The 13,507-nt window shown below is 38.2% G+C and overlaps 1 protein-coding gene across 6 annotated transcripts in view; it reads right to left on the bottom strand.

Moving 5' to 3' along the window:
- Positions 1-9,773: 9,773 nt before the first annotated feature.
- Positions 9,774-13,507, bottom strand: part of LOC118004353 (zinc finger X-chromosomal protein-like) — a 55,010-nt gene continuing 51,276 nt past the window's right edge. For all 6 annotated transcript variants that reach the window (XM_034999049.1, XM_034996733.1, XM_034997503.1 and 3 more), the window contains one exon: positions 9,774-13,121. In XM_034999049.1, the coding sequence (XP_034854940.1) occupies positions 11,938-13,121 (1,184 nt within the window). In that variant the 3' untranslated portion in view covers positions 9,774-11,937. The remainder of the gene's footprint in view (positions 13,122-13,507) is intronic.

The following is a 13,507-nucleotide window of genomic DNA, read 5'->3' as shown; positions in this document are numbered from 1 at the left end:
TAATTCATAAATTTTACCTCTTAATCATTAAAATAATTATTTCAGTTCTGTAACAAAATATGTATGCTATATAAAAATATTTTAAAACTATAAAAAAGTAAAATTTAAAATTCATAGTGACATCCCCAGTTGATGAACTAGGAGACCCAGTCTACCTGTCCACATATATCAGTAGACAAAATAAGCTCTGGGAGAGCTCAGGTGTTGTCTTACAGAAATTCCATTGAGGGAGAGGAGTTAATGACAAAGGGGTGGTGGGGACATTAACTTTGTGTCACCCTATGACTACAGTAAGTCATCCAATCACTGTGAAGCCTGAGAAATCAATGGGAGGTCAAAGTAATAGTGCCTCCCTACAAGTAGAAAGGTGACCACGTTTTGGATGGTAGGAGATGTGCAGACTTGAGTGCCCAGGGACAGAGCTGAAGATAGGGCAGTGAGGAAGGAGGCTGTTGCAGGAGACTGGCAAAGGATTAGAAGCCGCAGAGCACAAACTGGGGACTTCTAGAAGTCTGCCATGGTGCCTGGCTTATAGGTGCTGAGGTTGCCCATTGGAGCAGAATCCCAGGTGTGACAGCATGGTCTGGGGATCCCCAGTGATGCCAGAAGAATAGGTGGGGCCTAGATCCTGCACAGTTCCCAGGCATAGGTGTGTGGAAACCTGCTGGGGATGATGAGGCTAGGTGCTGGCTTTGTGATCTGTGTTGCCATAAAGTGGGAAGTGCTGCTCTATCTTGTGATGGCTTTCGTGAGTTGGGTCCAGCCAAAGGTAGACATGAGGAGGGAGGAAAAGTGGCAGTCTGCCCATGGGAGTCCCTAAAATTTGGACTTTGGAACTCAGTGCCGGGCCTGAGAGAAAACAAAGTAAACGACAAATAAATAAGTACTTAAATACACAACACCATGAGTACATAAGTACATACATACATACTTAAGTAGATCAATCAATAACTAAATAAGCATGTGAATACAGAGTTCTGACAGAAAACAGGGGACACAAGTGCGATTGATTGCTCTTCCAAGAGGGCTCCTTCAAGAGTGGGGAGCCGGGAATTTTCAGCCCTGGGACTAGAGAGGGGAGGCAGTGCCATTTTCTTTCTTTCTTTTTTTTTTAATAGATGCACCAACATTTATTTATTGAGCTGCCTTTTTTTTTTTATTATGTTATGTTAATCACCACACATTACATCATTAGTTTTTGATGTAGTGTTCCATGATTCATTATTTTCGTATAACACCCAGTGCTCCATGCAGAAGGTGCCCTCCTTAATACCCATCACCAGGCTAACCAATCCTCCCACCCCCTCCTGTCTAGAACCCTCAGTTTGTTTCTCAGAGTCCATAGTCTCTCATGGTTCATCTCTCCCTCCAATTTCCCGCCCTTCATTCTTCCCTTCCTGCTATCTTTTTTTTTTTTTTTTATAACATATAATGTATTATTTGTTTCAGATGTACAGGTCTGTGATTCAACAGTCTTACACAATTCACAGCGCTCACCATAGCACATTCCCTCCCCAATGTCCATCACCCAGCCACCCATCCCTCCCACCCCCCACCAATCCAGCAACCCTCAGTTTGTTTCCTGAGATTAAGAATTCCTCATATCAGTGAGGCCACATGCTACATGTCTTTCTCTGACTGACTTATTTCGCTCAACATAATACCCTCCAGTTCCACCCACGTCGTTGCAAATGGCAAGATTTCATTCCTTTTGATGGCTGCATAATATTCCATTGTATATATATACACCACCTCTTCTTTATCCATTCATCTGTCGATGGACATCTTGTCTCTTTCCAGTTTGGCTATTGTGGACATTGCTGCTATAAACATCGGGGTACACGTACCCCTTCAGATCCCTACATATGTATCTTTGGGGTAAATACCCAGTAGGAGGCAGTGCCATTTTCACCCCACCCATCACTGCTGAAACACTTTAGGGAGGAAAGCACCGCCACCTACTGGAGTCCGGGAACTCTCACAAGTAAGCCCTGAATCCCCATGCCCTGGACAAGCCTTTCTCCTAGGGCAAGTCCTGCCGGCAGTCAGCACAACAGGCCCCTTCCTCAGGAGACCAGCACACACAACTGCTCCCACCAAGTTTCCTGAGCAGAGAGAACTGCGAGGCTCCAGCTCTAGGGGAAAGAGTATGTAGCATCCTTTCTACTTTAGGTCTTTCATTGGCTTATGATTATTTTTTCAGTTACTCTCTTGTTCTTTCAATTCCTTCTCTTCATTCCTGGTACATTTTTATCTCTACTTTATACATATCCCTTTCTTAAATTTGTTCCTTTTCACTTTTTTTTTTTAATTTTTTCAACTCTTTTTGTGTATTCTCTTTCAATTTTCATTTCCATGGATACTTTCCAATATACACACACACACACACACACACAGGTATATATGTCTCAGATTTGACTCATCTGGTTGTATTTATTTTCCTTCTAATCTTGCAATCTAGATTTTTTGCACAAGTGGTCCAAAACACATCCAGGATCTACTTTTGTTGTTGTCGGTTTTTTTGTGGTGCTGGGGGTGTCTGGTACTTTTGTTGTTTTCCTGTTTGTGTTTTCTTCTTTCTTTTCCTTTCTCCTCTCATCTTCAGGACAGCAGGACCCAATGGAGAAATTCACCCCAGAAGAAAGCATAGGAACTCGTCCTCACAGCCAGGGATTGAATCAATATGGGTATCAGTCAGATGTCTGAAGTAGAATTTGAAACCATGGTCAAAAGCATACTCGCTAGGCTTGCAAATGAAAAAAGAAGAAAAGAAAAGAATGGCTCTAGAAAACCCATCACTCTAGGGACAAAAATACTCCACTCTAGTCTGGCCAGAGTGGAACATGCTAGGACCAAGAGGCAGGACCAAGTGGAAAGCATCAAACTGAGCATGGCCGGAGCAGAAGAGCCAATCAGTGCTCTAGCAGAGATAATATGGGGAAAAATAAACTTGAAAAGAAGAGCACAAGAACACTATTTGATCACAAAAGCCGACTTAGGGAATTTGGCCATCATATTAAGCAAACTTCTATTCCTATTGCAGGAGATATGGAAGAAACAAGCATGGAAAGAGGGCAGAAGAGTTAGTGGAAGAAGTGATAGGTGAGAATTTCCCTAATCCAGGGAAAAACACGGGTATTTTAGCCCAAGAGGCACAGAGAACTCCCCTCAAAATCCACAAAAATAGGGCAACCCCACGACCTATCAGACTGATACTTGCAAATGACAGGGAGAATGAGAACAGTGTGAAAGCAGCTTGGGAGAAAGGTCCTGAACTAACAAGGGTAGACACAGAAGGATTGCAGCAGACCTGTGCACAGACAGCTGGTGGGCCAGGAAAGGACTGGCATTTTGTCTCAATGGGAAACATATGCAGCCAAGGATCCTTGATCCAGCAAGGCTGTCATTCAGAAGAGAAGGAGAGATCAAGAATTGCCATGACCAACAAATACACAAGGAATTTGGGAACCCTAAACCAGCCCTGAAAGAAATAGTAAAGCAGACCCATTGAGCACAGAGACACCAAAAGTCACAAAGCCCAGAAAGGAACAGTCACAATCTACAGACACAATGACCTTACAGCTTACACAATGGCACTGAATTTATATCTTGCCATCACTACTCTGAATGTAAATGTACTAAATGCTCCAGTCAAGAGACTCGCGGCAGCAAGATCTAGAAAATGCACACCACACCACACCAAATCACGTGAAACCACAATGCAACAAGACCATGGAGAGCTGTCGTACAAAAGACTCATGTCTGGCCCCAAGACACCTCCTCATGGACAGAGACGGGGTGGAGAAGCATTTGTCATGCCAACAGACATCCGAAGAAAGCTAGAGTAGCCATACTTCTCTTAGACAAATGAGATGTTCAGCCTAAGACTGTGAGAAGACATGAAGAAGGACACTATAACCTACAAACAGGGCCTACCCAACACGAATGTCTAACAACGGTACATATATATGCCCCTATGATGATAGGAGCAGCCATGTAGGAGCAGCCACGTAGCAGCCACGTAGCAATTAATCACCACCTTAAAGCCACTCATTGATAACAAGGAAATGATCCTAGTAGGGGACATGAACATCCCACTCACAGCAAAGAACAGATCATCTAAGTAGAAGAGGAACAAGGAAACAAGGGCTGAAATGACACACAGGACCAGGTGGCCTTAACACACCTAGTCAGGGCATTTCTGTCTAAGGCAGCAGAATTACACCTTCGCTTCCAGTGCCCACGGAAGAGTCTCCTGAGGAGATCCCATCCAATTTTCATTACATGTGCGCATGTACTTTTAAAGTTGTTTTGAGAGCTCCTGGGTGGCTCAGTCAGTTAAGGGTCCTACTTCGGCTCAGGTCATGATCCCAAAGTCCTGGGATCAAGCCCAGTCTCAGGCTCCCTGCTCAGTGACGAGTCTGCTGCTCCCTTTCTCTCTGCCTCCCACTGCCCCTGGCTCATGCTCTCTCTTGCTCTCTCAAATAAATAAAATCTTAAAAAAAAAAAAAAAAAAAAAAAGATAAATAAAAACCATCTAAGTGACCTTACGTGCTTTATGCAACAATTTATGAATCAGGCCATAACCACTTAGTAGATGGAAAAGAGCTACACTGAGGTATACAAAATGACAGGTTTTTTAATAGGCAGATGGTAGTGAAAGAAGTTGTAATAGGCTAAAAAGTGGGTTGATAATCTAAGGTCACTTTCCTTTAGGGGACTGTTAGGGTCTATCAGTCCTGACCTAACCAGTGTTGACCAGGCAATTCCTGATCGACTTGCTTAACATTCCATATTCGGAGGAGCCAAAACTCTAATTATCCCAATTTGGTGAGATGGATCTTGGCTTGAGCCTCTCCTTTCCAGGCCTGCTGTTTTGTAGTTAACAAGTCAAAACCATTACAGGACACAAAGGACATTATATATTGACAGATGAGCAAATCAACCAAAAATATATGACAATCAGATATACACACCAAAAAACAGAGCCCCAATTTATGAGGAAAATAAAATAATCCATACTCAATAATGGATAAAACAATTGGAAAAAACGATGAAAAAATAGAGGAATTGACACAAATAGAACACTCACTCCAAATGTATAGTGAACTACACCTTCCTCTCAAGTGCACATTGAACATTCTACAGGATAGACCATATCTTAGGTCATAAAACAAACCTCAAAAAATTTTAAGAAGCTCAAGTCATATTAAGTATCTTCTACACCCACAATAGGATATAGCTAGAATCAGTAAAACACACAATTCACACCTCCTCACCGAAAATTATCAAATATGTAGAAATTAAGTAACGTACTATTATGGGGTGCTTGAGTGACTCAGCTGGTTAAGTGCCTGACTCTTGATTTACAGGGTTATGAGATCGCCCCTCGTTGGACTCCACGCTCAGCAGGAGTCCGCTTGAGATTCTCTGCCTCTTCCTCTGCCCCTCCCCCTGCTCACCCATACTCTCTCTCAAATAAATAAATCTAAAAAAACCACGACAAAACAAAAAATCAAACTGCCAGCTTGGGCCAAGGAAAAAAAAAATCACAAGTGAAATTAGGGAAAACCTTGAGTAAAATGAAAATGAATATAAGAAAGCAAAATTACAGAAGCAGTGAAAACAGTTCTCAGAGGCAAATTTTAGAAACACATATTAGAGAAGAAGAAAATTTCAAAAAGTAACCATTTAAACCTTAATACAAAAAGTAGAGCAATCTTTTTTTTTTTAAGATTTTATTTACGGGACACCTGGGTGGCTCAGTCAGAAAAGCGTCTGCCTTTGGCTCAGATCATGATCTCAGGGTCCTGGGATTGAGTCCCGTATCAGGCTCTCTGCTCAGCGGGAAGCCTGCTTCTCCCTCTGCCTCTGTTCCCCCTGCTTGTGTGTGCTCGCTCACTCTGACAAATAAAATCTTTAAAAAAAAATATTTTATTTATTTGAGAGAGAAAGAGAGACAACATGAGCAGAGGGGAGGGGAAGAACAGAGAAGATGGAGCAGCAGATTCCCCACTGAGCAAGGAGCCTGATGACAGACTCTATCCCAGGACCCTGGGATCATGACCTGAGCCAAAGGCAGACGCTTAACTGACTGAGCCACCCAGACATCCCAAGAAAGGTAAATTTTATTTACTTATATTTGAAGATTTTTTTAAAATTTATTTGACAGAGAGCACAAGCAGGGGGAGTAGCAGGCAGAGGGAGAAGGAGAAGCAGGCTCCCCACTGAGCAGGGAGTCCAATGCGGGGCTCGAACCCAGGACCCTGGGATCATGGCCTGAGCCGAAGGCAGATGCTTAACCAACTGAGCCACCCAGTGCCCCTAGAGCAATCTTTCATAAATTAACTGTTTAAACTGTAAAGTACTACAAAAAGTAGAGCAACAAAACACAATGCAAAAAAGAAAAAAAATTAGTGCACAGATAAATGAAACCGAGAGAATTAACCAAAAGCTGATGCTTTGACAAAACTGGTAAAATATTAGCTAGACTAAAAAAAAAAGTTAGAAAACTAGCTAGAAAAAAAGTCAAATTACTTAGATCAACAATGGCAGGTAGGGCTATTACTACTGGACTTATATAAAAAAAAAAAAGTTAACATCATAGAATAATTCAAAACCAGCAATTTAGATAAACCTAGATGAAATGAACACATTTTTAGAAATGCATGAGATACTAAATCATGAAGAATATCTGCATACTTATAACAAGTATTAGTTAATTCATCACACACAAAAAAACTCCCAACAAAAAAAAGCTCAGAGTAAGGCGGATTTGGGACACCTGGGTGGCTCAGCTGGTTAAGCATCTGCCTGTCTTTGGCTCAGGCCATGATCTCAGGATCCTGTGATCAAGCCCTGCATTGGGCTCCCTGCTTTGTGAGGAGTCTGCTTCTCCGTCTGTCCCTCTCTGTTTGCGCTAATAAAATCTTAAAAAAAAAAAAAAAAAGGCTTCGTTAGTGAAATTTAACATTAAGGAAGAATTAACACCAATCACTGAAATTTTCTGAAAATAGAATACTTCCTAACTCTTCTATGAAGCATTATCTGATACCAAAGCCAGAGAAAGACATTATAGACTAATTACAGAAAATTACAGACTAATATTCCTGATAAATGATACAAATATCCTTAATAAAATATTAGCAAACCTAATGAAGTAGCATATTGAAAGGATTATACACCATATGGTATATATACCTAACATGGGCTATAAAGGATGATGTATATTCAAGTGTTGTAATATACCAAATTAACAGGATAAATGACAAAACACCATTATCATCTCAACTGATTCAGAAAAACACCAGACATAATTCAATACTCTTTTATGCTCAAAACAACAAATCAGGAATAGAACGAATTACCTCAGCATAAAATAAAGGATATATATGAAAAGTGCATTGGTAACTTTGTACTTAATAGGGAAACTTGAAACCTAAAATCAGGATCAAACAGAGATGGTAGGTAAATAAACCAATCACACACAAAGGCAAATACTGTACAATTCTAGTTTTGAGATAAGCTTAAGTCCTCCTTCTACAAAAGTAGAGAGGTGGTTACCAGGGAAGTGGTGGGAGTGAAGAAAGGAGAGTTGTTTAATGAGTACATAGCTTCAGAATTTGCAAGATGAAACAGTTATGGAGATCTGTTTTACAACAGTATGGATTCTTAACCTAGTATAGTTTATAGTTAAAAGTGCTTAAGATGGGGGCGCCTGGGTGGCTCAGTCGTTAAGCGTCTGCCTTCAGCTCAGGTCATGATCCCAGGGTCCTGGGATTGAGCCCCGCATCGGGCTCCCTGCTCCGCGGGAAGCCTGCTTCTCCCTCTGCCCCTCACCCTGCTTGTGTTCCCTTTCTCTCGCTGTCTCTGTCAAATAAATACCTTAAAAAAAAAAAAAAAGTACTTAAGATGGTAAGTTCTATGTGTTTTTCTACTGCAATACAACAGATTGCTGAGGCCAATGCAATTTCGATATAATAGGTATAGAGCGCACCTAAGGTTTTGCACTTATAAGCCATTTCCAAGTAACTTTGATGGTGGCAACCCTTGGTTAACAGTTCAAAAGCCAATGCTCTGAAATGTTACGTCTTTAAGATACTGATTGGTCATAATGGTTTCCTTATACAATCCCTAGAATTTGTGGGAAATAGAGGAAATTATAAAATTGAGATTTCAAAGAATAGGGCAGTAAATTATAGAACTAGTTGGGGGCACAGGCTGGGTTAGCTGTTTTTGTTAAGTGTTCTAGCATAGCTATTTAGTTGCTGTGGTATTGTCTTACTTATAACTCTTGCCAGTGACATTTATATTGTCTTAACAGTTAACTCAGATTTTTAATTTTTTACATTTTGAAGGATTAAGCAAACACACATTCCTCTGTTAGAGTTTAAGGACTGAAGAATCTTTAAAATCAAAAGATATTTTGGAACTAAACAAGTTATGGTTGCACAACATTGTCAGTGTACTAAAGACCACTAACTGTACACTTTAACATATGCTCTGTGCCTTTTACCTCAATAAAAACCAAATGTTTCAATCTTAAAAAAATATATATCCTATTGTAGACTGAATGTTTAGTCCCCCTAATTCTTATGTTGAACCCTAATCTCAATGTAATGGTTACTAGGAGGGGATAAAAGAGATCTTAAAGAAATCTCTTGCTCCTTCTACCAAATGAAGGAACAGTAATTAGGAAGTGGGTCATCATCACCAGACACTAAACCTGTCTGCATCCTCATCTTGTTCCAGCCTCCAGAGCTGTGAGAAATAAATTTCTGTTGTCCAGCCTGTCTGTGATATTTTATTACAGCAGCACAAACAAAGTAAGACAACTTCTCATAACTTTTACACAACTTCAGATTTTAACCCAACTAAAAAGTGTGCCAGTGTCCACTACAGCTATCCAAGCCAGGCACAAAAGACAACTATATGGCAGGTCTTTTTCTATGGAAATAATAATCATCTTCACTAATTGCTATGGAATTATACTAAAATGAACTTTAAATGCTTTAAACATCACTTCATGTATTAATTTTCTAAGACCCCAGAGGAAATGAAGATGCTAAAACAGCAAATCTTTTATGGAAATAAAAGAAAAAAGTAAGTTTCATGCATATACTGATCAAAGAACTCACCAACTAGCTCTTTACGATTCTAAAATACTACTTGTAAACTCACAGGATTAACATCTGCATCCAAGTCACAAAATCAAAAGCAAATACACATCTTGCATTCCATTTCTAAGAAATGGAGAAATAAAATAAATAAATATAATAGTACACCTGTTAGTACATAGTACCTGTTAGTACAATAGTACAAAACTGCACATTTTTTTACAAAAAAGCGTTACCTTAATAGCAATATCAAATAAACACTGATTAACAAGAAAATATTTTTATTTTTCATGTTATTCTCAAGTACACATTTACAATAGTGTCACACTTTTCTATATGAATTTCTTATCAAGTATTTTACTTTAAGTATTTTACAATGTGTACAGAGGAAGACACATATAATATTTAATAGGCTATTTCAACAAAACAATAACTTATGCTCTTGTAAAAATCTGTACCTCTTTAAAACATTAAACCAAAACATCCAAACTTATTAGCTTTGCTAATCAAATTGTTTTAAGAATGAAAACAACCTGCAACTAAATATCAGTACATAACAGTAAGTACAATTTCATGTTTTCTTTATGAAGACAAATGTTTTATCATATTCACTTGACCAAATCCTTAAGTTACCTTTTAAAGGTTTCAATATTGTGCTTAAAAAAAAAAAAAAAAATTGTGTAAGACTTCAGACTATGAGAGAAATATAAAGTATGTAAAGTGTTGTGTTCTTTATCTTTCAGTTTCTTTTTAAAATATAATTAAATAGCTATTTATCTGTATTAATTTTACAGAATGTTTTAAAATTCTTAAATGTAAACTTTTATTTAAACATTTCCTTTTATATTACTCCAGGGAAAAACCAAATGCAAAGAAAATTGAAAAGATCTCACACAGAAAATAAAGCTCTTTAAGAACAGGACAATGGATACTAAAAATGGGGTGAAACATACAGGGGAGTCAAGAAGGCTTAAGAGGTTCTAAATCCATCCTGTTGCTTCGTTGGCATTAAGTTTAAATTCTTATGTGCCCAAAGCACTTGATTTAAAAAGATTAAATTAATGCAGCCTTCAAAACCCCCAATATTTAAATTCCTAACCTTATAAATATAACTTCTGAATATGAGTATTAGTGGCACAGAGAAAAGGCAGAAGGCAAAAACTTTACAGTAAGAGTAGAAGGAAGCACCATAATGAAGTTGCAAGGGAGCTATCAAGTGGGAAGAGAAATTTCCATTCTTGTATGTGCCACTACGTATGTGCCAATACCCAAATTAAGTAAACATTTTAAAAGTATTTCCTATTTTTGAAAATTCATATTAACACAAACCAAATTCTAATTAACTGTTTAAATTCATTTTGTATTTATGACTCACTGACTGCTTAAAATATGTCAACTCTCAAAAAAAAAAAAAAAACGAACTGTGAAACACTTGGTAATATTCCAAATGAATTCTCACGTTTTCATCACATACTTTAAACATATCTTCTAATCAAAGTTAACTTGAAGGTGAAATCTTTTTCAAGTTTTTTTAACTAAGAAATTAAAAAACAGGCTGAACTTGCCAATTTTAATTAGCACCCATCCCCTGCAGCCATTCATCTTCTTAATCCTCTTTACTTTGTGAGAAGACATTTCCTTTACATGTTTCTCAGTGACCACTGAGAGATTTATGGTTAGATATTCAGCTTCTCAGAAAAATGTAAGGTATGAAGCTAAAATTATATAAAAATATTCTCTCTAGAAATACCTTCTCTTCTTCAACTACCAAACATTATTTAAGGAAAATACCTTCACTCTTTAAAAATACCACTGTCCTTATGTTCCAATTTTCCCCTCAAGTTTAATTTAATCTCTATGAATAGCAAGTTTGCAAAATGTTCTTTCATATATCTCTGGCTCTTTCATTTTATTGTATATTTAATACTTTTCATTATAGACTTAAATTTGGGATTGTGTATGTAAATATGTAAAACAAGTAACACACAGGCACATATAAAATCTGGGCTACACTTACAGATCCAGTTGCAAAACAGCCCAAGAGCCACCATTTATCTAATATTCCAAAACTCAGTTCACAGTTAAGTCTAGTCTGTAGAACACAAGTATTCCAAAACAAAACTACACAGAGTAACAGGAATAAGCAACACCTTTCAGTAACTTTCTAAAAGTGTGTTATGCTGACAAAAGATGTACTACATGGAAAGTCACAAGAAAGCATATTTTGTCTGTTAAATAAAATGAAAATTAAACACAAATCTAGCAAATGTTCTATATTTAGCAATGCTAGAGACTCAAATGGAAAAGTTTGTCACGTAGTCTGAAAATATTAAGCAAGACAAGGAAATTATTTTCATGTAATGATTAGATTCAATAGTAAAATCTGTTTATTATTATAAGCAGATGTTCCTACTAATGTGAAAGATTTATGAGGAAAAAGTGAGTCAAAGTAATTACTTTTAGAATTACCAATCCTATGTTGTTTCTTTTGTATCTTTAAATGGTCTTAGAAGAGTACCATCAATGTGAATTAAGTAAATACTTAAATAAATAGTAAAACTCCTAAGACTAAAAAATTCAGGATAGAATCAGGGATTCATTTTTAAAAGCAACTTGACTGTTGCTACTTTTTGCCACTGAACAAACTGAATAGAATCCAGAACACTCTATTTAGTAAAATGTAAAGAAAAGCTGACTAGAAGCAATAATTCTATTTGTACACAGCATAAATTGATATACAGTATTGCATGTAAATGAGACTGATTGGCTTTAAAATGAGACTGCTTTAAGGCCAACATCTCCACAAATGTCTGAAGTATCGTTAGGGCAGGCCCACTTCTTTATGGTGTCTCATTATGTGCTGGTTCTTTTCGGAAGGTCTCCGGAAGCCTTTCTTGCAGTACTCGCACCGGTGAGGGTAGTCTTTCGTATGAATGGAGATAACGTGCCGTTTAAAGCCGGACGCATCTGTAGTGCTATACTCACAGTACTCACACTGATACACCTTCCTGCCACTGTGGGTCTTCATATGCTTTTTAAGCTCATGCTGTTGCCTAAATCCCTTTCTACATCTCTTACACCTAAACGGAAGATCTTTTGTGTGAACAGAGAGGATATGGCGACTCAGAACAAATGGATCCGCAATCTTAAAGTCACAGTGTCGACACTGGTGCATTTTTTTACCCTTGTGGGCAGCCACGTGTTTCTTGAGTTCGGAAGGCCTGTGAAAGCCTTTCTCACACATGTTACACTTATGGGGGTAGTCCTTCGTGTGAACAGAAATTATGTGTCGTTTCAAATCACTTGAGTTCGAACTCTTGTGGTCGCAGTGCAAACACTGGTGTGTTTTGCTTTCTTGGTGGATAAGAGCATGTTGCTGCACCTCTTTGGTATCTGGGAAAGTCAGAAGACAGATGTCACACTTGATTGGCATTTCTTTACTATGCTTAGTTTTTACATGTGTTTTCAAGTTAGAAGAGTCTGCAGACCTATATTCGCAGTACTGGCACTGGTACGGCTTCTCCCCGGTATGGATTCGCATGTGCTTTTTGAGCTCCGACGGGTGACGAAAACCTTTCCCACACTCCACACAAATGTGAGGAAAGTTCTTGCTGTGGACCGCCAAAAGGTGGCGATTCAATAACCCTTGTTCAGCTGTCTCATATTCACAGAATTTACACTTGTGCATTTTGTTGGCTCCTTTTTCCTTATGCACCATTTTGTGAGTAAACAAAGCCCCAGCATGAGAGAAATGCTTCCCACACTCCTCGCATTCGATGGCCTTCTCTGCCTTGCTGGTCAGCTTGTGGCTCTCCAGGTGGTTGTGTAAACTTATCTTCTTGTTTGTAGTGTAATCACAGTCAGTACAGTGGTACTTCTTCTTGGTAAGGTGTTCAGGATGGTTTTTCATGTGCCTTTTCAAAAAACCTCTCGACTTAAATTTTTTCCCACAAATCATGCAAGGATAGACAGTCAAGGGATGTCCATCGGGACCAATAATTATTGCTACAAAAGGAAAAGAAAGGAAGATGAGTGATCAAACCAAGTTCCATTTTGATTTCTTCAACCACTTAAAGTGTATATTCTGAATATTATCGGACAAGTACTCCCAAGAGTTAACATTCTTTTCATTGTTTTTCAATACAAGAGATAATAGCAAAATGCAGTAACGAAGAGAATCTTGCCAAGAAACTTCATTCAATGTAACCACCAATATCACTCCCAGTTTAAAATAGACATTTAAAGCCATATATATTTGGGTATGTACTGAAAATGAATCATAAAAACAAAATTCAACTTTTCAGTTTTATTACTACAAGCCAAATTTATGCTAACAAAGTTTAACCATACCTACTAAAAAGTTCTAATATGCAAAACAGTATACAGTATTA

This window comes from Mirounga leonina, unplaced genomic scaffold (genome assembly GCF_011800145.1).
Source record: "Mirounga leonina isolate KUSES-001 unplaced genomic scaffold, KU_Mleo_1.0 Mir_100832, whole genome shotgun sequence".
In the NCBI taxonomy this organism is placed as follows: Eukaryota; Metazoa; Chordata; class Mammalia; order Carnivora; family Phocidae; genus Mirounga; species Mirounga leonina.
This window is presented reverse-complemented; position numbering and strand designations above follow the sequence as displayed.